This window comes from Scyliorhinus torazame, chromosome 2 (assembly GCF_047496885.1).
Source record: "Scyliorhinus torazame isolate Kashiwa2021f chromosome 2, sScyTor2.1, whole genome shotgun sequence".
NCBI classification, from domain to species: Eukaryota; Metazoa; Chordata; class Chondrichthyes; order Carcharhiniformes; family Scyliorhinidae; genus Scyliorhinus; species Scyliorhinus torazame.
In genome coordinates this window covers 20,845,468-20,870,797 of record NC_092708.1, presented here as the reverse complement: position 1 = coordinate 20,870,797, position 25,330 = coordinate 20,845,468, and the positions used below count along the sequence as shown (strand labels likewise).

At 48.0% G+C, this 25,330-nt stretch overlaps 1 protein-coding gene across 2 annotated transcripts in view; it reads right to left on the bottom strand.

Annotated features, from left to right (window-relative positions):
• cfap65 (cilia and flagella associated protein 65) overlaps positions 1 to 25,330 on the bottom strand; it is a 243,182-nt gene that overhangs the window by 111,892 nt on the left and 105,960 nt on the right. For both annotated transcript variants that reach the window (XM_072469307.1, XM_072469318.1), the window contains exons 15-19: positions 19,476 to 19,634; positions 13,186 to 13,351; positions 10,934 to 11,062; positions 6,467 to 6,689; positions 2,358 to 2,486 (exon numbers count right to left, since the gene is read on the bottom strand). In XM_072469307.1, the coding sequence (XP_072325408.1) occupies positions 2,358 to 2,486; positions 6,467 to 6,689; positions 10,934 to 11,062; positions 13,186 to 13,351; positions 19,476 to 19,634 (806 nt within the window). The remainder of the gene's footprint in view (positions 1 to 2,357; positions 2,487 to 6,466; positions 6,690 to 10,933; positions 11,063 to 13,185; positions 13,352 to 19,475; positions 19,635 to 25,330) is intronic.

Below are 25,330 nucleotides of genomic sequence, written 5' to 3'. Positions count from 1 at the left end.
CCGATTTACGAATGGGGAGCTGGTGGTAAGCGGATTTTAGACCTATCGTTGAGAAGACCCGGTACTGCGCAATCTCATTGACCATATCAGATATGCGTGGGAGGGGGTACGCATCGAGCTGCGTGTACCGATTGATGGTCTGGCTGTAGTCCATGACCATTCTGTATTTCTCCCCAGTTTTAACGACTACCACTTGAGCTCTCCAGGGGCTGTTGCTGGCCTCGATGATGCCCTCCCGAAGCAGCCGCTGGACCTCGGACCTGATGAAGGTCTTGTCCTGGGTGCTGTACCGTCTGCTCCTGGTGGCAACTGGTTTGCAATCCGAAGTTAGATCGGCAAAGAGGGAGGTTGGGTCGACCTTTAGGGTCGCGAGGCCGCACACAGTGAGGGGTGGTAGGCGCCCGCCGAATTTGAGGGTGAGGCTCTGGAGATTGCACTGGAAGCCCAGGCCTAGTAGTAGTGCAGCGCAGAGATTAGGAAGGACATAGAGGCGGAAGCCACTGAATTCCATGCCCTGGACCATGAGAGTGACCGTGCAGAACCCCCAGATCGGGACAGAATGGGATCCAGAGGCCAGAGAGATTCTTTGATTGGCGGGGTTGACCGCGAGGGAACAGACCCTTACCATATCCGGGTGGATGAAGCATTCGGTGCTCCCGCAGTCCAGCAGGCAAGAGATCACGTGGCCGTTGATTTTCACCGTAGTCGAGGCGGTGGCCAGGTTGTATGGACGAGACTGGTCGAGCGTCATTGAGGCGAGCTGCGGTTGGTCGTCGCTGGTGTCCGAAGATGGAGAGCGTGGGGGGCCCAAGTCGTGGAATGTTGTCGCCGTCCATGCCCCGTGGGGAAGACAAGATGAAGATCCTGTGGGGGACAAAATGGCGGTGCCCGTGCGCCGCACGTTGCGGGGGCTGGAGAAGATGGCGGTGCCCATGGGGGCGCACGTTGCGGGGGCTAGACAAGATGGCGGCGCCCATGGGCCGCACGTGGACTGCGGGGGGGGCGGGGAGATGACGGCACCCACTGGCCGCTTGCGGCCCCGGGAGGTGAAGATGGCGGCGCCCATTGGCCAATTGGTCCGGGATGAAGATGGCGGCGCCAATTGTGTGTGGGTCAGGGGGGAGGGGGCGATAGCGGCGACTGCGTGGGCCTGGCACACCGCGGCGAAGTGGCCCTTTTTGCTGCAAGCCTTGCAAATGGCAGCGCGGGCCGGGCAGCGTTGGCGAAGGTGCTTCTGCTGGCCGCAGAAGTAACATCGGGGACCCGCGGGGTGCACGGATTGGCATGTGGCGCAGGCGTATTGGCTGGGTAAAGCCCCGGCTGGAGCGACCGTTTGTGGGTCCACGAGGGATAGGAGGGGTGGGCCGCGCGGCCGGAGGGGTACGCCTGAGCATTATGTGAGGCGACCGCCATGGAGAGTGCTAGCTTCTTAGTCCCCGCTAGGTCGAGCATGGCCCCTTCAAGCAGCCTTTGGCAAATGAAGTCCGACCCAATCCCCGTTACAAAAGCATCGCGCATAAGGAGGTTAGACTGTTCGGTGGCCGTAACAGCCTGAGAGTCACAGTCCCGGACGAGTGGGATTAGGGCCTGCCAGAAGTTTTCTATGGACTCACCAGGGAGTTAAGAACGAGTGGCGAGTACGTGCCTGGCGAAGAGCGTGTTCGTTTTCTGTGCGTAGTTTTCTTTGAGGAGCGCCATGGCGTCCGCATAGTTCGGGACGTCCTGGATCAGCGGAAACACGCTGGAGCTCAACCTTGAGTCCAGGATCTGTATCTTCTGAGCCTCCATCAGAGGGATGGTCGCTGAGTTGATATCGGCCTCGAAGCAGGCTAGCCAGTGATTAAAGTCCTTTCTGGCGTCGCTCGATTGCGGATCCAGCTGCAGGCGATCTGGTTTGATTCGGAGGTCCACCTTATAGAAAATCTTACGGCAATAAATTGATGCACGATCAATTGTACAAAGACTCAGGTTGGATACAAGTGTGGCTTTATTGCAGTAAGATGTGTGGCCTCCCACAGCAGCTGGCGAAATGGCTGCTGAATAGAGGGCACGCATATTTATACTCCTCCTACTGGGCGGAGCCAGCAGGCAGGGGCTACCGGCAAACCTGTAGTACAGGTCCTACCTTACATCACCTAATACAGGTGTAACAGTGGTTTACCACAGAGGTCTCACACCATCCAATTATATGACTCCCAGGCATAGCACCACACCAAGGCTTTCCTCTCCACCCAGTGAAATTGAATCTACATGTTTCGGGTGACGCAAATGTAGAAATTAGCACGTTATGATTTTCCTCTGGAATTCGATTACACAAGCTCAGTTCCTTCTCCCTTCCCAAAACGTGTGGTACCTACCAGTTGGTGGGGGTCACCTCCTTGTTCTCCATCATTAGCAGAACAATGGATGGGTCTGAACAGATGGGCGCTGCTCCAAAGTTGAAGTCTACCATCACTGGAGTGGACACAGAGGGGCATCGATTTGTGCTGGACGGAAAGCAGAAAAGACTGTTGGCCAAATCTTACTTGAGAGAAAAATGTAGTTCACACAACACTCAATAATGGGCCATCTGGCCAGCAGGTTTAGAAGATGAAGAGATATAATGCGAGTTGTGAATGTCCAGAATTTTCTGGCTGATTTATGCTGCTCCGCTGCCTCTCTCCCACAAACAGCAGCTCTCCGTCAAGCTCTGGATTTCCAGGTTAATTGCCCACACAGACATGCTACAAAAAGGTAGCGTTCACAATAAACAATGCAAGTACGCTTTTAACAACAATATTTACTAAAGCAGCGCCAATCAAAAACCCCAGCCCAGAAAGCAAACATTTTAAACTATTGAATCTCATTCCTGCAGGTAGTAAATTCTGCATTGAGACTTTTTAAGAAGTATTTATTTCTTACTTTTGCTGACTGCCAATTTTTCCCTCTTTTTATCCAGTTTTCCCATTCCTCGCTTTATATCCCTTTCTGTACCTCATTTGACTCTTATTCTTTCAAAATAAATTTAGAGTACCCAATAGTTACTTTTCCAACTAAGGGGCAATTTAGCGTGGCCAATCCACCTAACCTGCACATCTTTGGGTTATGGGGATGAGACCCACACAGGCACGGGGAGAATGTGCAAACTCCACACGGACAGTGACCCAGGTCAGGGATCGAACCCGGGTCCTCAGCGCCGCGAGCCAGCAGTGCTAACCACTGTGCAATGTGTCGCCCACCTGATTTGACTCTAATGCACCCTGTTTCCTTCTCTGCTTTCCTCTGTTTCTTTCTCAGTCCTTAAATAGTTAAGGAGATGCCCTGTTGGTCCTATTCAGGATGGTGATCTTTGCTCACTAAAATGTCCTGTTGCCTTCACCACATCTCTTTCAGCTTGCACTCCCAGCAAGTTAGCCATAAATTATAATTTAAGTTGAAGGGCTCAGGAAAATGTCTCAGTATTTGTCCCCTGTATCTGAGAAACTTAGAGATGTTGAATATACAAAATCTGCAATACAAAATGGGTAGAAGCTATGCTACAGTTACATTAAGTTCAGGCTATACCAGGTCAGGAATAAATGTATTTGGTTCCGGCCAACGCGCTCAGGAAGGATATATTAACTTCCGAGGAGTGTGCGGCATTGATTCGCAAAAATGAAACGGGACTCAACAGGGTCAACATAGATAATTGTGCAGGTTTAATGGAGCTTCAAAGGGAAAGGTGGAATTTATGGCAAAGATGAAGTCCATTTGGTCCACCATGCTCATGCCGAAATCCATGGCCTGTTTAAAGTAAACCAAATAAAGTTCCTGCAGCTCTTTGGACACATCACAAAAGCTTACTTCCTGAGCGATACAAAATGGAGGCGTTTCCTGACTTTGTATGACAAGAGGCGAATATTCTCTTGCCAACGGAAGATTGAGGGATAACTAACCAAGGTGTTTAAGATAATTAAAGGATAATGGGATTGGATTTGCTTATTGTCATGTGTACCGAGGTACAGTGAAAAGTATTTTTCTGCGAGCAGCTCAACAGATCATTCAGCACATGAGAAGAAAAGGGAATAAAAGAAAATACATAATAGGGCAACACAACATATACAATGTAACTACATAAGCACTGGCATCGGATGAAGCATACAGGGTGTCGTGTTAATGAGGTCAGTCCATAAGAGGGTCATTTAGGAGCCTGGTGACAGTGGGGAAGAAGCTGTTTTTGAGTCTGTTCGTGCGTGTTCTCAGACTTCTGTATCTCCTGCCCGATGGAAGAAGTTGGAAGAGTGAGTAAGCCGGGTGGGAGGGATCTTTGATTATGCTGCCCGCTTTCCCCAGGCAGCAGGAGGTGTAGATGGAGTCAATGGATGGGAGGTGAAGTTTCTTGCGGTCCTGGGCCGAGCAGTTGCCATACCAGGCTGTGATGCAGCCCGATAGGATGCTTTCTATGGTGCATCTGTAAAAGTTGGTAAGGGTTAATGTGGACATGCCGAATTTCCTTAGTTTCCTGAGGAAGTACAGACGCTGTTGTGCTTTCTTGGTGGTAGCGTCGACGTGGGTGGACCAGGACAGATTTTTGGAGATGTGCACCCCTAGGAATTTGAAACTGCTAACCATCTCCACCTCGGCCCCGTTGATGCTGACAGGGGTGTGTACAGTACTTTGCTTCCTGAAGTCAATTACCAGCTCTATAGTTTTGTTGGCATTGAGGGAGAGATTGTTGTCGCTACACTACTCCACTAGGTTCTCTATCCCCCTCCTGTATTCGGACTCGTCGTTATTCGAGATTCGGCCCACTATGGTCGTATCGTCAGCAAACTTGTAGATGGAGTTGGAACCAGGTTTTGCCACGCAGTCGTGTGTGTACAGGGAGTAGAGTAGGGGGCTAAGTATGCAGCCTTGTGGGGCCCCGGTGTTGAGGACTATTGTGGAGGATTTAATTAAAGGATTTGATAAGGTAGATAGAGAGAAACAATTTCTTCTGATTTGGGAGTCTTCAGACACAAGAATGAAATGAAAATGAAATGAAAATCGCTTATTGTCACAAGTAGGCTTCAAATGAAGTTACTGTGAAAAGCCCCTAGTCGCCACATTCCGGCGCCTGTTCGGGGAGGCTGTTACGGGAACAATATTGAAATTTGAAGTGACGCAATTACAGAGTATGAGAAATTGTGGCAAAGGACTGTGAATGGGATCAGGGTGTGGAAAACTGTCAGAGACAGGTTGGATAGATGGGCAGCAGATTGTAGAAACATATAAATCATTATCTCCTTCAGTGCCGTAGGAGTTTATGTGGTTCACTGTTGCTGTGCTGTCTTATTGAAAGATTGTGGCCGAGATTCTCTGACCCGGCGCCGGGTCGGGGAATCCCCGGAGGGGGGGGGGTCTCGAGAATCGCGCCCCGCTGCCGGTTTTCGTATTATCCGGCGCCATTTTTTGGGGCGCCCACAGGATTCCTGCCGCACCATTCGGGGGCCATTGACAGCACCCCCCCCCTCCCATGGATTCTCCAGATCCCGATGGGCCTCGAGGCCAACGAGTTTGGCCGAGACCCGCCGGCGTGGATTCCTCACCTCACACAGGGCGGGACCTGGAAGGTAAGTGTGCGGGGGGCCGAGGGGGGGCCCCCACAGTGGCCTGGCCCGCGATCGGGGCCTACCGATCGTCTGGCGGGCTAATTCCGTGGTGGCCTACTTTACTCCTCGCCGGGCCCCTGTAGGGCTCCGCCATATTGCCTGGGGGCCAGCGCGGAGAAGGGAACACCCGCGCATGCGCGGACATACTCTGGCCGTTCCGGCGTGCGCGAGATCACGCCGGTCGTCCTGCGCATGCGCGGAACCGTGCTGGCCATTCCCCGCCCACTGGAGCTGCGGGAACAACTCCGGCGGCAACCTATCCCCTAGAAAGGTGAGAATTCCTCATTTTCAGGGGCCGTTGTCACCGGTGTCGTTGGCGCTGGTTTTCCTGCCGGCGTGGGGACATAGCCCCATTTTTAGAGAATCCCGGCCGATATTTTTGAACGTCACCACTGAATCTGCTTCTACCACCTTTTTAGAAAGTGTCAGCATAACGTGCTATGTAAAAAAAAAAGGCCACCTCCTGTCCTGATTTTTTTCATGAATACCATAAATCTGTGTTCTGGGTACCGAGTCTCCTGTCAGCGGAAACGGGTTTCCCCATCTACACTATCAAAACCCCTCAAAATTTTGAACAGCGCTTTTATATCCTCCCTTAATCTTCTCCACTTTAAGGAGAACAACCACAGCTTCTCTAAACCTCTCTACGTTTCTCTAAGTTCCTCAGCTCTGGTGGATCTCCTCTGCGCCCTCTCTAAACCCTTGACAGCCTTTGAAGCATTACATTTTTTACAACAAGTATTAGAGTGAAGAAGCAAAAGCTCATCCAGTTCATCCTGCCTTCTGGTACCAATTATCGAGCCCAGTCTGTCCACATTGTCAGTCGCTCTTTATGTATTTGGGGCATATTTTCTCACCTGTGTCTGGTTGGCACCCGGTACAGCAGCTCACCCCCAGTAGGATCGCGCTGCAGGTACTCATTGAGTGTGTCAAGCGAAAAGAGACGCCAGAGTTGCTGCTTGCTGATGCCTCTTATGCTCCCCAGGCAACGAGCATCCGAAATGAATACCATTGGATAGACTCCGTCTGCTGTCACACAACACATCGGGTTTCCCTCCTCACTTTCATCAGGCTCCAGCACTAAAACATTACACAATGCACAACAGTTAAGATCATTTGAAGCAATCTGTGTCCATATGCAGCGTGGCCCAGTCAATATTCAGGCTTGGACTGATAAGTGTTAAGTAACATTTGCGCCACACAAGTACCAGGTAATCACCATCTCCGGCAAGAGAGAATTTAACAATCTCCCCATGACATTCAATGGCATCACTATCACTAAATCCCCCACTCTCAGCACGGTAGTACAGGGCAGCACGGTAGCACAGGGCAGCACGGTAGCACGGGTGGATAGCACTGTGGCTTCACAACGCCAGGGTCCCAGGTCCGATTCCCCGCTGGGTCACTGTCTGTGCGGAGACTGCCCGTTCTCCCCGTGTCTGTGTGGGTTTCCTCCGGGTGCTCCGATTTCCTCCCACAGTCCAACGACGTGCAGGTTAGGTGGATTGGCCATGATAAATTGCCCTTACTGACCAAAAAGGTTAGGTGGGGTTATTGGGTTACGGGGGTAGGGTGGAAGTGGGGGCTTAAGTGGGTCGGTGCAGACTCGATGGGCCGAATAGCCTCCTTCTGCGTTGTATGTTCTATGTTCATGTTCTCTATCAACATCCTGGAGATTACTATGGACCAGAGAGTAAACTAGACTTGACATATAACTGCTGAGGCTACAAGAGCAGGTCAGTGGCTGGGAACACTGCAGAGAATAGCTCATCTCCTGACTCTCCAAAGCCTGTCCACCATCGACAAGGCACAAGTCATGAATGTAATTAAATACTCTCCACTTGCTTGGGTGAGTGCCGCTCCAACAACACATGATGTCACCCAGGACAAAGCAGCCCACTTGATTGGCACACTATCCATCCCTTATGCACAGTGGAAGCATTGTCGGCCATCTACAAGAAACAGTGCAGCAACTCATCAAGGTTCCTCAGATAAGTCATTTTCAAACTCAGGGTCGTGACCCGCGGGTGGGTCGCGGCAGCAGTCGGGAGTGTCACGGGGCCATTGGTTGCAGCATTCCCGGGAAGAAGTGCTCAACGGCCACAATCGGCTTTCAAAAATGCTGGTTGCGACCGGCTTTCAGAATGCCGACCGTCCTGCGCAGGCGTGCTCCCTCAGCTGTGCACAGGCCCGGAGCACAGCGAGACAGACCGCCTTCTCCTGAAATCAGCGCACTGACCCAGGAGCAGATTCTTTTAAACATACCAATGGCGTCTTCTCTCCAGAAGCGGCGCCATAGAGCAGGTCACGTACCCCCTACACTGACATCATGTGCTCTGGGCGTGAAAAAGATTCCTCTATCTGACAGACTAAGTTAGGTGCAACTTTATGCCAGCAATCTTATTTGGACAGCATCAGCCCAATAGTAATTAGTCGTGGTCGGGTTTCACAAGAAGACGCAGTGATTTCAAAGATGGAAAAAGAGCAATTGCGTAGTGTAATTGGGCAATTGAATTGGTTAGGTAGACAGACTAGACCGGACGTTAGTTTTGATGTCTTAGAGTTGAGTCCAAAAATGAATGATCCTAAAGTGGAAGACCTAAAGTGCAAGTTACCTGTTACCAGACTCCTAAACGACCGGGTTATGCTGTTACCAGACTCCTAAACGATCCTCTTATGGACTGACCTCATTAACACTGCACCCCTGTATGCTTCACCCGATGATGGTGTTTATGTAGTTACATTGTGTACCTTGTGTTGCCTTATTATGTATTTTCTTTTATAACCTTTTCTTTTCATGTACTTAATGATCTGTTGAGCTGCTCGCAGAAAAATACTTTTCACTGTACCTCAGTACACGTGACATTAAACAAAATCCAATCCAATCCGATCCAAGTAAAGCTTTGGTCAAACTAAAAATATGAAATGAAATGAAATGAAAATCGCTTATTGTCACAAGTAGGCTTCAAATGAAGTTACTGTGAAAAGCCCCTAGTCGCCACATTCCGGCGCCTGTTCGGGTATGCTGTTACGGGAATTGAACCGTGCTGCTGGCCTGCCTTGGTCTGCTTTCAAAGCCAGCGATTTAGCCCTGTGCTAAACAGCCCCTGGCGTGTGTTTTGAAGTTCCCGGTTTTAGGTGATCTTAGGCACTTGAAACTCATAGTTTATAGTGATGCGTCCTAAAACCGCAGAAGGTTTTATAATTTTCCTTTTGGGGAACAATAGTAAATGTTGCCCTATTGTGTGGGAAATAAAGAAAATAAGGAGAGCGGTCAAAAGCACTTTGGCTGCTGAGACGTTAAGCCTTGTAGAGGCGGTGGATATGGCTTTTATATATCCCAGATATTGACAGACATTTTGGGATTAGGGGATTTGGGGAACATATCCATTGAGTGTCACATTGACAATAAATCCCTGTGGGAAAATGTGCACTCTACAAAAAGGGTGAATGAGAAAAGGTTCAGGATAGACATCGCAAGTTTGAAGCGGATGTTGGACAGAGGGGAGATAGCAAAAGCTAAATGGGTCGGCAGTAGCTATCAATTGTCCGACTGTTTTACGAAAAGAGGGGCTAGTTCACAGAAACATTTGGACATTATTAGTGAAGTGCGCCTGTTTCTGTGACTTTTTTTTAAAAAGGGGGGGAACAGCTTGTGTCTTTGAGTTTCTTGTAATTTTGGGGGAAATCAATATTTACCAAATTATTTTTTTTCTCCAAGGAAGGGGAGACTGTTAAAGAATGGGTTAAGAGACATTCCAATAGATGTCTCATTGATGTTAAGTATCCAAAAAATGACTCCGTTATGTAAAGGCGTTGCAGGTGACTCTTGTGGCATGTGATATGGTGATAGAGTTTGTATAGAGTGTGTTCAAGGAAAATAAAGGTGTTTGTGAAAAGGAGCAGAACTTTTGACTCTTTACTCAACAGTAGCCAGAAGCTGACACAAATAACACATTCCCCTGCCTTTCAAGAACATAACCATTCATTCATTGTCACCGGGTTCAAATCCTGGAACTTCCTTCCCATCAGCATTGTGGGTGTTCCTACAATGTAAGGACTCCAGCAGGTTCAAGAAGGCAACTCACCACCACCTTCTCAATTCATAGATTCATAGAATTTACAGTGCAGAAGGAGGCCATTCGGCCCATCGAGTCTGCACCGGCTCTTGGAAAGAGCAACCTACCCAAGGTCCACAACTCCACCCTATCCCCATAACCCAGCAACCACACCCAACACTATGGGCAATTCTGGACACTAAGGGCAATTTAGCATGGCCAATCCACCTAACCTGCACATCTTTGGACTGTGGGAGGAAACCGGAGCACCCGGAGGAAACCCACGCACACACGGGGAGGACGTGTAGACTCCGCACAGACAGTGACCCAAGCCGGAATCGAACCTGGGACCTGGAGCTGTGAAGCAATTGTGCTATCCACAATGCTACCATGCTGCCCAAGGGAAATTAGGGATGGCCATTAAATTATGGTCCAGCCGGCGACACCCAAATCCCATGAACAAATAAGAAAAATTATGTAATAGACAGGCCTTTATCAAAAATCCAACGTCATGAGCTTACAGCTCAGAGTCAGAAGGATGTAAGCTTGAGTTGCGTTTTAGAGACTTGAGCCTATAACCTAGGTCGTCATTCCAGTCCAGTGCAGTGCTGAATGAGTGCTGTGTTGTTCAGGTACTGTCTTTAGGATGAGCTATCAAACCAAGGCCGTATCTGTGCCCTGAGGTGGATCTAAAACGTTCCATGGCACTATTTTAAGAAAAGTAGGGGCATTCTTTCTAGTTTTCTGGCCAAAATATATCCCTCAACGAACATCATCAAATGTAAATGATCACATTTCTGTTTGTGGGAACTTAATATGCTCATATTAGTTGCCATGTTTCCTACATTACAACGGTGGCCATGCTTCAAAAAGTACATAATTAGTTTTAAAGCACTTTGGGATGTCCTAAGGTCATGAAAGATGTTATAAGAATGTAAGATTTCCCTATCTCACACATCAAAAATTCTTTACTCGTCTTTTTTCTTCATTTTTCCTTGGGATGCGGGCATCGCTGGTAAAACCAGCATTTGTTGCCTTGGACTAAGTAACTTGCAAGATCAATTATGATGTCAATAAGCACCAATTAAGGGGCAATTTTGTGCTGTTGGTCCGATCTCGCTGGGAGCCAAATTGAGTGAATTGCACGTGACGCTTACAACCAAGATTGAATAAAACTTTCATCCTTTCAATCTTAACCAGATGTGGAGCAAGGCACCAGACACAAAAGGCCAGTATCTAATTTACAAATATAAAAAAAGTACTCACCTTTAGCAGAGATAATCTTGGTGCTAACTGTCCAAGAGTAATGAAGCCTTCGAACAGGCCAGACGGTGAATCTGAAACTGACTTTTGACCTCGCTGGTATTGTGCCATGCGGAGATTTAAATTTAAAAGCTGAGAAAACATGCATTTTCAACAAAAAAAATCATGAGATTTATTCAGCAATAAGGGATGGGTCTTAACACAGGGAACACATAGCCTGTTCTGCTGTCATTCAATCAGATTAATTTTAATCCTAACAGCATCTCCCCAACATAGTTCCACAATCCTTAATAATAATCTTCAATAATAATTTTTGTCACAAGCAGGCTTACATTAACACTGCAATGAAGTTACTGTGAAAAGCCTCTCGTCGCCACATTCCGGAGCCTGTTCGGGTACACAGAGGGAGAATTCAGAATGTCCAATTCATCTAACAAGCACGTCTTTCGGGACCTGTGGGAGGAAACCGGAGCACCCGGAGGAAACCCACGCAGACACGGAGATGCCAAGGACGGTTCTTCATGGGAGGTAGGTGTCAAAGGGGTTTGCTCTAGGCTACTGGGCTGGAAGGGCTCAGGTCAGGGGTCTCTCTTGGGATGAGACTCATTTTGCTGCTCTCCCCATCTGCAGCTTTTAAACCAATTAAACAGTCACTCAGTATCTTTTCCCATCATAAAGTGAAAGTTTCTCATCTGCACCCCTGAATCCATTAAATAGTCAGTCAGTATCTCAGAAATATATATTTCTCGTAATAAAGTTAAATGGATCCCATTTATACCCCGAAACCCTTTAAAAAACTGTCAGGACGCCACATTTAAAGGTCTGTGAGGTGAAGGTAAAACAAATCCCTTTAAAGTGGTGGAAACCTTTGAAGTGGTTTTCTCAGTTAGTTTCATTGCCCTTTAAAGTATAAAAGCTTGTGTGTATGCCTAGAAGGCCAAAAGCTTTGAACTGCATTATTTGCATGATATTTCACACACCGTGACCTGCTAAACGTTTTTTGATTCACAAGCCGAGGCAGTTTCAAAGGGGAGATTTGGATTGCTGATTTATATAGCTCTGCAGGGATGCATTAACTCAGGGGAGCAGCTGGTTTTCTAACCACAATTTCTTTATGAGGCTGTCTCTTTGTTCTCAAGTACTTCCTGAAAAGAGCAGGTGTTGGGGGCAGTCTCAACATGGTTTCCAGCACTTTAAAGGGATTCCTTTACCTTCATCTCATAGTCCTTTAAACTTGGCATACTGCCAGACGCTTTAAAAGGGTTTAAGAGGACAGATGGGATCACTTTCACTTTATTATGAGATGTGTTTTTCTGAGACAAAATGAGTTTAGGGGTACCAGTGAGACTTTATTTAGAGAAAACTTTAATTTTTAGGTACCAGTGACTGTATAATGGATTTAAAGGGGAGAACAGTCAAGCGAGCGCCATCCCAGGAAAGACTCTGACCCTAGCCCCACCAGTCCAGCACAAGCCCAGCTGATCCCACCTCCAATGAAGGACCCCGCTCGGCACCCTGGAGGCAATTGTTGGGAGGGTACCTACCACTTGTCACCCTGACTGCAAGCCGCCAGGTCCACCTTCCTCAGGACTTGCACCAATTCGCGTTGGTGGAACTCTTGGCTGCAGAGCTGGAGTATCCCAGCTGACAAGTGAATCGGGCATGCTGCCCACCAATTATATGCTAAACGGTGCTAATTAAATGTTTCCGTCAGGTCAGGACAGGATGCCCGTCGGGGACGTCAGGAAACCCATTATTGCTGGCGGGGTGGGCCAGGAGATTGACGACCCGTTTGACACCCAGTGCGAATCCTGATTTTGGCCCGACCCAGGATTCTGCACGCCATCGTGAATCCCATGGCTTAGAGGGCAGCCCTGGAGAATCCTGGTCGTAATTTCTCAGTCTTCTAAATTCTAGGGAATATAGGCCTATTCTGCTCAATCTGTCCTCATAGGAAGACACCCTCAACCCAGGAATCAACTAAGTGAACCTTTTTCTTTTGATGTTAATATGGCCCTAGCCTGCTTTAAGTTTCTTGCTTCTTTAAGCACCAAACATTAATTGCATACACCCTCCTCTCCACCGTTTTGAAAGTCTTAATTCACATCCTCCTCTTACTCGAGTTCACTCTTGCCTAAGATGTCTAAGTTCCTTAACACCCTCAGTGACCCTTTCCATCTTCCATTGACAGGCATTTGGAACCAAAGTTCAATTTGTCAATAGCAAAATACCACATTTTTATCCCACCAACTTACCCATCGGATCTTTCGCAACCTCATCGGGGTCACTTGGTCCAGTGATGTCCTGCTTCACGTTCAACACAAAGTTCAAAGAGCATGGCCCATTATTGACCAGTACAAGATCGTCTGACTTATTATCGCCAATCAGGATGTCTCCCAAATGTACATGGCTTTCCTCAGCCTGAAGGAGATGTTTAACAGAGGGGGCAAATGTTACGGATATAAATTTCAAGCACTGCACATGATGGCAACAGTTGATCTTCCTATCATTACAAAAATTAGCCCATAAGGATTAGGGGAAATGTTGTTCCAGTGGGATGGATGAAAACTTACTTAAGTTCATTGATTCACACATTAAAAAGCACTAAGAATAAGACCCACCTATTTTAAGAATCTAAGATGAGCAAAGTTGAGTACTAACTAATACAAGTTGCTTCTCCAGATGGTTATTACATTGCATTTACAGCACAGAAACAGACCAATCAGCCCAATTGGTCCATCCGGTGCTCCACACGAGCCTCCTCCCGCCCTTTGTTGAAACACACTCTCCAGAAATCTTGCTGTTCCTTTCTCCGCCACCTAGCTCCCTTTAAATGCATCCACGCTATTCACCTCAACCACTCCCTGTAGCAGCGAGTTCCACTCTCTGACCAAACTTGGGATAAAGAAGTCTGCCCTGAATTCCTTTTTGGATTTATTAGCTGTACAAAGTTGTTAAATATTTAGCCATCCTCTCTCAAGTATTGTGGAAAAGCTTTGCATGGCTCCTGGCTGTAAGAGTTCTACTTAATTGAGTTTGGTCATGTTCAATACAACTTGGCAATTTCATTCACAAAATTGCAGTTGACATTCAAACTTCAAACTGGTGGAGCAGAAATAGTTCTGCTGAAGTTAAGACTAAAAATCGTTGTTGGTTCAGAGTAGGTTCTGCATCTAGACGTGCTTACAATCTTTTCCTTTTACCCCCTGCTACAGGTACTAGTAAGAAGGCTGAGGTGACCTGATAGTGCCCTTTAAAATAATGAAGGGCTTCAACGGGGTAGACATAGGAAAGATCGTTTCACTTCTGGGCGAGTCCAAAATTAAGGGGTATGAATGTAAAATTATCACCAATAAATTGCATAAGGATTTCAGAAGAAGCCTCTTTACTCAAATGTGGAACTTTCTACCACAGGGAATTGTGGAGTTGAATTAAACTCTGATTACTCCACAACTTAACTATTGCATCCACGGTGGGTGGGGGGGGGGGGGGGGGGGGGGGGGGGTAGCCCCCCAATCCGGCTGATCACGTGGAATGTGAGAGGCCTAAATGGGCCGGTAAAGAGGGCCCGAGTGTTCGCGCACCTAAAGGGACTGAAGGCAGACGTGGCTATGCTCCAGGAGACACATCTGAAGGTGGCAGATCAGGTCAGGTTAAGGAAGGGATGGGTAGGACAGGTGTTCCATTCGGGGCTGGATGCGAAGAATAGAGGGGTGGCAATATTGGTGGGGAAGCGGGTGTCGTTTGAGGCCAAGAACATAGTAGCGGACAATGGAGGCTGATACGTGATGGTGAGCGGTAGGTTGCAGGGGGCGAAGGTGGTACTGGTGAATGTATATGCCCCAAACTGGGACGATGCTGGATTCATGAAACGGATGTTGGGGCGTATTCCAGACTTGGAGGTAGGGAGCTTGATAATGGGTGGGGATTTTAACACGGTGCTGGACCCAGCATTAGATCGCTCCAGATCTAGGACGGGGAAGAGGCCGGCTGCGGCCAAGGTGCTTAGGGGGTTTATGGATCAGATGGGGGGAGTAGATCCGTGGAGATTTGCCAGGCCTTTGGTCAGAGAATGTTCTTTTTTCTTCCACGTGCACAAGGCCTACTCCCGGATAGATTTTTTTGTTCTGGGCAGGGCATTGATCCCGAAACTGGAGGGAACGGAGTATTCGGCCATAGCCATTTTAGACCATGCCCCGCATTGGTGGAGCTACAGCTGGGGGAGGAGAGGGACCAATGCCCGTTGTGGCGGTTGGATGTGGGACTGCTGGCAGACGAGGAAGTGTGTGGGAGTGTGCGGGGGTGCATCGAAAGGTATCTGGAGGCCAATGACAATGGGGAGGTGCAGGTGGGAGTAGTATGGGAGGCGCTGAAGGCGGTGGTCAGGGGAGAATTAATCTCCATCAGGGCTCATAGGGTGAAGAGAGAGGGCAGGGAAAGGGAGAGGTTAGTGGGGGAGATTTTAAGGGTGGACAGGAGATATGCAGAGGCTCCTGATGAGGGACTATTCAGGGAGAGACGAAGTCTCCAGACGGAGTTCGACCTGTTGCCCACAGGGAAGGCAGAGGCACAGTGGAGGAAGGCACAGGGGGCGATATATGAATATGGGGAGAAGGCAAGCCGGATGCTGGCACACCAGCTCCATAAGAGGATGGCAGCGAGGAAAATAGGTGGAATCAAGGATGACATGGGAACTACGGTGCGGAGTGAATGAGGCATTCAAGGTCTTTTACGAGGAGCTGTATAGGTCCCAGCCCCCAGGGGGAAAAGAGGGGATGCGACGATTCTTGGACCAACTGAGATTCCCGAGGGTGGAGGAGCAGGAGGTGGCTGGTTTGGGGGCCCCAATTGTGGTGGAGGATCTTGTTAAAGGACTGGGGAGCATGCAGGCAGGGAAGGCCCCGGGGTCGGATGGGTCCCCGGTGGAGTTTCATAGGAGGTTTGTAGACCTGTTAGCCCCGTTGCTGGTAAGGACCTTCAATGAAGCAAGGGTGGGGGGGACCCTGCCCCCGACAATGTCGGAGGCGACGATCTCTTTGATCTTGAAGCGGGATAAGGACCCATTGCAATGTGGGTCGTATAGACCGATCTCGCTCCTTAACGTAGATGCTAAGTTGCTGGCAAAAATGTTGGCTATGAGGATTGAGGACTGTGTCCCGGGGGTGATTCACGAGGACCAGACGGGATTCGTAAAGGGTAGGCAACTAAACACCTATGTGCGAAGGCTCCTAAATGTGATAATGATGCCATCGGTGGAGGGAGAGGCGGAGATAGTGGCAGCCATGGACGCGGAGAAGGCCTTTGACCGAGTAGAGTGGGAGTATCTCTGGGAAGTGTTGAGGAGGTTTGGGTTCGGGGGAGGGTTTATTAGTTGGGTCAAGCTCCTGTATAGAGCCCCGGTGGCGAGTGTGGTCACGAACCGGCGGAGGTCGGAGTATTTCCGGCTGTATCGAGGGACGAGGCAGGGGTGCCCCCTGTCCACTCTGCTGTTTGCATTGGCAATTGAACCTTTGGCCATGGCGTTAAGGGAGTCGGGGAAATGGAAGGGGGTGGTTCGAGGGGGAGAAGAACATCAAGTGTCACTGTACGCAGACGACCTGTTGCTGTACGTGGCAGACCCAGTGGAGGGGATGGTTGAGGTCATGCAGATCTTAAGGGAGTGGGGAGATTTTTCAGGCTATAAGTTCAATGTGGGAAAGAGTGAGCTCTTTGTGGTGCATCCGGGGGATCAGGGAAGAACGATAGACGACCTACCGTTGAGGAGGGCGGAAAGGAGCTTTTGATATTTGGGGATTCAGGTAGCCAGGAGCTGGGGGGCACTGCACAAACTTAATTTGACGCGGGTGGTGGAACAGTTGAAGGAGGATTTTAAAAGGTGGGACATGTTGCCGCTCTCGCTGGCGGGCAGGGTACAGTCAATTAAAATGGTGGTCCACCCAAGGTTTCTTTTTGTATTCCAGTGCCTTCCAATCGTGATCACCAAGGCCTTTTTTAAGAGGGTAGGCAGGAGCATTATGAGTTTTGTGTGGGCGAGCAAGACCCGGAGGGTAAGGAGGGGGTTCCTGGAGCGTAGCAGGGATAGAGGAGGGTTGGCGTTGCTGAATTTGGGTGGCTACTACTGGGCAGCCAACGTGGCGATGATCCGTAAGTGGGTGATGGAGGGAGAGGAGGCGGCGTGGACGAGGTTGGAGATGGCGTCCTGCAAAGGAACGAGCCTGGGGGCACTGGTGACGGCACCGCTGCCGCTCTCGCCGACAAAGTACATCACGAGTCCGGTGGTGGCGGCAACGCTAAAGATCTGGGGGCAGTGGAGACGACACAGGGGAGCGCTGGGTGCCTCGGTGTGGTCCCCGATTAGGGATAACCATCCCAGGAAGGATGGACGGGGGGTTCCAGAGCTGGCATCGAGAAGGCATTAGAAGAATGGGGGACCTGTTCATCGATGGGACGTTTGCGAGCTTCGGGGCCCTGGAGGAGAAATTTGGTCTACCCCGGGAATCACATTCAAGTACATGCAAGTGAGGGCGTTTGTGAGGCGGCAGGTGAGGGAATTCCCGCTGCTCCCGGCACAGGGGATTCAAGACAGGGTGATTGCGGGCGTATGGGTCAGAGGGGGCAAGGTGTCGGCGGTATATCAGGAGATGAAAGAGGAGGGGGAGGCTTTGGTAGAGGAGCTGAAAGGTAAATGAGAAGAGGAGCTGGGGGAGGAGATTGAGGAGGGGCTGTGGACTGATGCCCTAAGTAGGGTTAATTCCTCTTCCTCGTGTGCCAGGCTTAGCCTGATACAGTTTAAGGTAGTGCACAGAACGCATATGATGGGGGCGAGGCGGAGTAGGTTCTTTGGGGTGGAGGACAGATGTGGGAGGTGCTCAGGAAGTCCGGCGAACCATGTCCATCTGTTTTGGTCATGCCTGGCACTGGAGGGGTTCTGGAGGGGAGTGGCGGGAATAGTATCTAAGGTGGTGAAAGTCCAGGTCAAGCCAAGCTGGGGGCTAGCACTATTTGTAGTAGTGGACGAGTATTTGTAGTGGATTTGTAGCAGGAGGCGAAAGAGGCTGGCATTCTGGCCTTTGCGTCCCTCGTAGCCCGACGAAGGATCTTGTTAATGTGGAAAGAGGCAACGCCCCCCAGCGTGGAGGCCTGGACAAATGATATGGCAGGGTTTATTAAGTTGGAGAGGATAAAGTTTGCCTTGAGAGGGTCTGCGCAGGGGTTCCACAGGCGGTGGCAACCGTTCCTGGACTATCTCGCGGAGCGTTAGATGAAGGTCGGACAGCAGCAACAGCAACCCAGGGGGGGAGAGGGGGGCGGAAGGGGGGATATCTTTCGTGGGGGGAGGGGAGAGGAAGGGAGGGGGAAGGTTTTTTTTTCTGGGAGGCATTTGAGCAAGAAAACACATGAACAATCGGGAAAACTGACACGTACGGGAGGAATCCAATGTATAAAGTTCTGTATCGGCGAGAGCAGCCATGTTCATGTCCGGCTATGCGTGCATTCTTTCTTTGTTGTCACGGGGGCGGGGGGGCGGGGGGGGATTATTTGTATGGTTGAAAATTTTGTTAAAAAACCTTTAAGAAACATATTTAAAAAAAAAAAACTATTGCATCCAGTTCTGGCCACCACACTTCAGGAAGTTTTTGCAAGGATAATATGCAGAGGAAATTTAGCAGAATGGTTCCAGCGATAAGGGAATTTAGCTGCAAGGTCAGGTTGACGATCTGGGATTGTTCTCCGTGAAGCAAAGGCAACTGAGAAGAGATTCAGTAGAGGTGTACAAGAATCTAGCAAGAACTGGGGGCACCAATTTAAGTTTTTGGGCCACAGATGTAGGGGTAAATGAGGAAGAACTTATTTTATACAGCAAGCGGAACTCCCCCCCCCCCCCCCCCCGAGAGTGGTGGATGCAGAGGTGATCAATGATTTTGAAAGGACATTGGATGGACACGACGGCAATAAGCTTACAGGGCTATGGGGGAATGGGACTGAAGGATTGTTTGATAGAGAGCAGGCATGGCCATGACAAGGATTGAATGTCTCCTGCTGTGCCGTAATACCTTCAAGACTCAATAGTAAGCATAGATACATTTAAGGGAAAGCTAGATACATATACGAGGTAGAAAGGAATAGAAGAATAAGGTGAGGTGAAGTAGAGTGGCAGAAGGCTTGTGCAGAGCATAAACGATAGCAGGGACCAGGTGGACCAAAAGGTCTGTTTCCATGCTGTGGATTCTATGCAATTCAACATAAACTGGTTACGGGGGTAATAGTAAATTTTGGCACTGCCAAATGCTGCTGGGATAACATGAGGTTCAATGTTGGGTCAGGCTGTGTAACCCATTAATGACTGAACCGCTATTTGAAGTCGCTTGCTTTGACACTTGAAGAATGGTCTTTTGTACAAAGTACCACAAACCCGTCAAAGGCAACCTGTTTCCCCCCCAGCAAGGGTTGCTACTTTCAGGGAGAAAATGAATGAGGGAGAGATGGCTACCATTACAAAGCAAAATAAATCTGAGCAGGGCTTATTTCTCTCTTGTAATCTCACCGTAATTTTGCTCTTTGCTCCTTCACCGATAACCCGCAGGGTGAGGCGCATCTTCTTCCCCAGGTCTGGGCAGTGCGGACCTTTCACCCCCCACATGAAAATGTAGAGTTTCAGGTAATACTTCTGTTGTTCTTGCGGATAGAAAGACCAGGTCTGAGTCTGTAAAGAGCCCACAGCAGATCATCGGTTAGCCCCACAATATAATGTACGCCTCTTAATGGCAATTAGGAAAAAGAAAAGAAAATCTGGCCTTGCCAGTTATATCCATATTCCATGAACAAATAATTTTTTAAAAATACGCAGGCTGTGCACAGACATTGAAACAGCAGCAGAACAAAAGTCTGAAGCAGCTAATCAACTTCACATAAACCTCACCGGAAAACGAAAAACTTAAGCAGGAAGTCTTTAGAATGTAGAGAAGGTCAGCCACTTTTGTCTGCATGATGGCAGTCATTGTTTGTGGCTTTGAGACATTTAAATGCAACATGCTGCAATCTGACGGCAAGTTTTTTTGTTATAATCTATCTATTCAAATGCCGCTGAAACACTCCAATGACTTTCCCCCCTCACTTGCTCGGTGGTTTGTTCAATTCTGCCATTTTCCTATTAGTTGGTTGCAGACGACCAGTTGCACTACACTATTCCATTATCATCCATATGTCTATCCAATGACCATTTGAATGCCTTTAATGTTGGCGAGTCCACTACTGTTGCAGGCAGGGCATTCCACGCCCTTATTACTCTCTGAGTAAAGAACCTACCTCTGACATCTGTCCGATATCTATCTCCCCTCAATTTAAAGCTATGTCTCCTCATGCTAGCCATCACCATCAGAGGAAAAAGGCTCTCACTGTCCACCCTATCTAATCCTCTGATCATCTTGTATGCCTCTATTAAGTCACCTCTTAACCTTCTTCTCGCTAACGAAAACAGCCGCAAGTCCCTCAGCCTTTCCTCATATTGCATTGTGAGCAGTTTTGGGCCTCATATCTTAGGAAGGATGTGCTGGTCTTGGAAAGGGTCCAGAGGAGGTTCACAAAAATGAACCCTGGAATGAAGGGCTGGTCGTCTGAGGAATGGTTGAGGACTCTGGGTCTGTACTCTTTGGAGCTTAGAAGGATGAGGAGGGATCTTATTGAAACTTACAGGATACTGCGAGGCCTGGATAGAGTGGATATGGAGAGGATGTTTCCACTTGTAGGAAAAACTAGAACCAGAGGACACCATCTCAGACTAAACGGAGATGAGGAAGAATTTCTTCAGCCAGAGGGTGGTGAATCTATGGAACTCTTTGCCGCAGAAGACTGTGGAGGCCAAATCACTGATTGTCTTTAAGGGTAGTACAGTGGTTAGCAATGTTGCTTCACAGCGCCAGGGCCCAAGGTTACATTCCCGGTTTGGGTCACAGTCTGTGCAGAGTCTGCACGTTCTCGCCGTGTCTGCGTGGGTTTCCTCTGGGTGCTCCGATTTCCTCCCACAATCCCAAAAAACATGCTTGTTAGGTGAATTGGACATTCTAAATTCTCCCTCCGTGTACCCGAACAGGTGCCAGAATGTGATGACCATGGGCCTTTCACGGTAACTTCATTGCAGTGTTAAGGTAAGCCTACTTGTAACAATAAAGATTATTATTATAATTATTATTAAGACAGATAGATAGGTTCTTGATTAAGAAAGGTATCAGGGCTTATGGGGAGGAGGTAGGAGATTGGGAATGAGAAAAAAAAGCCATGATTGAATTGTGGAGCAGACTCGATGGGTCGAGTGGCCTAATTCATCTCCTGTGTCTTATGGTCGTACCCCTGATTTCCTGTACTCCACCATTGGCGCCCATGCCCTAAGCTCTAGAATGTTCTCTCTAAACCCCTTAGCCTCTCTCCTCCTTTAACACGCTCCTTGAAACCTACCTCTTTGACCAGGTTAAGGGCCACTTGTCTTAATTTCCCCCATGTTGCTCAGTGTCAAATTTTGTCTGATAATACTCCTGTGAGGTCCTTTGGGACATTTTACTATTTGAAAGGCACTCTATAAATGCATTTGTTGATGATGGAAGAGCTAAGTAATCATAAACATTGGCAATGGAGTGGCATGCCCTCCAACATGGTATCTGTGACTGATCCTTGTTGCAATATCAGTCTTGCTCAGTGTTAGTCTCAGAACACTGGTTGAATTTCACACAAGTACTTTAACTCGTGCACAAAAAAAGCACTCAGGCAAATTTCATTTCCGTAGAAAAATTAATTTGGAAATAACATCCATCTGCAGATGTCAGGAGGTAGAAAAAGACCTTATGCAGGAAGAAAACTCAATGGTGGGAATGCTCGAACCATGTACCTTTTTGGACCACAGTGTAGCCTTCGGAATCACATTAAAATCAACATAGGGTATGCTACTGGACTAGGAATTCAGAGGCATGGCCTAATTGGGACAAGTTCAAATCCTACTTTGGCTGCTGGGGAATTTAATTAATGGTTGCTTGCTTGCACAAAAAAGAGACATGCTGTCAAAGTTTTTGTCTTGCACTCATCAGGACAGAATGGGCAGCACAGGAACATAGTGGCTAGCACTGTTGCTTCACAGCTCCAGGGTCCCAGGTTACATTCCCGGCTTGGGTGACTGTGTGGAGCCTGCACGTTCTCTCCGTGTATGTGTGGGTTTCCTCTGGGTGCTCCGGTCCTCCCACAGTCCAAAGATGTGCAGGTTAGGTGGATTGACCATGCTAAATTGCCCCTTAGTATCAAAAAGGTTAGGTCAGGTTATAGGGATAGGGCGGAGGTGTGGGCCCCCTTAGTATCCAAATGGTTTGGTCAGGTTGTAGGGATAGGGCGAAGGCGTGGGCTTAAGTAGGATGCTCTTTCCAAGGGCCGGTACAGACTCAATGGGCCGAATGGCCTCCTTCTGCAAGGTAAAAAAAATTACCCTTAGTGTCAAAAACGGTTGGGTGGGTTGCTGGGTTACGGGGATAGGGTGGAGGTGTGGGCTAGGGTGGGGTGCTCTTTCCGAGGGCCGGTGCAGACTCGGTGGGCTGAGTGACCTCCTTCTGCACTGTAAATTCTATGATTCTATGAATTGCAATAATGCAAAATCCATAAGGGAACAACAATTTATACTGCATGAGAAGAGGGTGCTGATTGGTTGGCAAGTGGAGTCTGATTTGTAGAGGCATTGCCATGTAGAATGCATCAGGGAACAGTTAACTGCCAAGACGCTGTTTAAATTCAAACCAGGCAGTTTGACTCTGATTGGTCAAGACATTGACGTGTTGAATGAACCAGGGAAATGGCTGTCTCCCACTCTGTGGAAACTATTTTTGTGGATTGCCCTGAAAAGTGGAGGATGAAAAGCTTCAACAGCATTTGTCTTTTTTCAGCAAAAAATTTATTAAATAAATCTCCAATTTTGAAAATGCCAGTATTGGCAATAGTTACCATAAAACTACCAGATGGTTGGAAAACCCCATTTGGTTCATTAATGTCCTTTCGGGAAGAAAATCTGTTATCCTTACCTGGTGTGGCCTGAGTGTGACTGCAGACCCACAGCAAGGTGGTTGACTCTTAACTGGCCACTCAAATAGTTTAGCAAGCCACTCATCGTATTATAGAATTTACAGTGCAGAAGGAGGACATTCGGGCCATCGAGTCTGCACCGGCCCTCGGAAAGAGCATCCTACTTCAGCCCACGCTTCCACCCTATCCCCATAACCCAGTAACCCCACCTAACCTTTATCATTAGACACAAAGGGTAATTTAGCGCAGCCAACCCACCTGACCTGCACATCTTTGGATTGGGAGGAAACTGGAGCACCCGGAGGAAGCTCACGCAGACACAGGGAGAAAGGGAAAACTCCGCACACATTCCGCACGTGCAGACTCCGCACTCATTTGGATTCAAGAAGATGGCTCACCACTTTCTCAAAGGAAATTGGGGATGGACAATAAACGCTGGCCTTGTCAGTAATGCCCACATTCCATGATGAATTAGTTAAAACCTGCATATATGTCCAGTAACTACTACAAATCCAGTGCTCCTGATTGAGGACTTTTCCACCAACAGGGATAATGCCAGTCCATTCCAAACCTAGAGGTCAAGCCAGCTAATAAAACATTGTAAAGGCAATTAAATGGCTATGTGTGACCAATTGCAAAGGGGTCAGGAGCCAAATGTGCCCAGAAGCCACACTTTGGGCACCCTTAGTTCAAAGGGGACAACATTCTTCTGGTCTTAGTTCAGGAGTTCTTGACTATCTTTCAATGGAGACGTTTTACTTAAAACGTCGAGATTTTAAAGCAAACTGTATTCCCACTAGTTTAGAAAAAAACCCAGCTAGATGAAGAAAGATGATTAATACATTAAAATAAGCTGATTTCCCCCAAGCCAAGTTAATAAGCAATAAATTAGCCTGCCTTGGCAATCAGTGAAGGTGTCATGCCCATTGTCCTTTCTAGTGCTGAAAATAGGGATGTTTGTTATTTTGTGCTATTGCAGCATGGAATGGTCTCCTTGTGTTTTATATCATTCTACATTTCGCAAAGTGAAGCTGTACCGATTGAAATAAGCAAATTTGATCATAACCATTGTTCATTTATTAAAGCAGTTTAAGATTTCACATCTGGCTTCATCTTCCCAACATGTTCTTAATCAACCTTCTAGAAATACATGTACACAAGACATGGGTGTCCAGTTACACCAGCATACCAAGTAGTATAAACATATTTATTCATTCTTGGGACGTGGGCGTGGATGTTGTTGGCTGGGCCAGCATTTATTGGCCATTCCCAATTGCCCTTGAGGGGGCAGCTAAGAGTCAACCACATTGCTGTGGGTTTGGAGTGACATGTAGGCCAGACCAGGTAAGGATGGCAGATTTCCGTCCCTAAAGGACATTAGTGAACCAGATGGGTTTTTAACGACAATTAATTAGACTTCCAATTCCAGATTTTTATTAAATTGAAATTTCAGAATCTGTAGTGGTGGGATTCGAACCTGGGTCCCCAGAGCAGTACCCGGAGTCTCTGGGCTACCAGTCTAGTGACAATACAACCAAGCCCTTAGGCTATTTGTGGTAGTTAGGAGCAGTGCTGTACATCAGAAAGAATATAAGGCAAGACTAAATATTATATAAATACATAAATGAAAACAAATTTGTAGGTCCAAAGGGGTGGAATGGGACTGGTTGGATATTTCTACCAGAGGGTTGGCACAGAGATGACGGGTTGTATGGCCTCCTTCTGTGCTGTATCATTTTATGATTCTAATGGACACCTGCCGTCCACTCACTTTGGTAACTCTGGTTAAAGGGAGTGTCTGGAGTAAATCTATCCATTGTAATGAAAGTCATAACGTTGAAGCACAGGGGAAAAACAGTCCAAACCGTAGAAATCATGGGTAGAATGTGTAACGGCTGCATGAATTTGTCTATGATTTACCTTCGCCAAATGGCGTGAGGGACATATGGGAGGAAAGGGGAAGATGGTGGCGTAGTAGTTATTTCACTGAGCTAGTAATCCAGTGGCCCAGGCTAATGCTCTGGTAGCATGGGTTCAAATCCCACAGCTGGTGGAATTTAAATTCAATTACTATATCAAGAAGATAAAGCCGATCTCAGTAATGGTGACAATGAAATGGTCATTTATTGTTGTAACCCATCTGATTCTTTGATGTCCTTTACTGAGAGAAATCTGCTGCCCTTACCTGGTCTGGCCTACGTGTGACTCTACATCCACAGCAATGTGGTTGACTCTTAATTGTCCTTTGAAATGGTCCAGAAAGCAACTTAGATCAAGAGGCAATTAGGGATGAACAACAAATCCCATGAAGTCATAAAGAAAAAACATATGGCCATTCTAGCTGTGGCA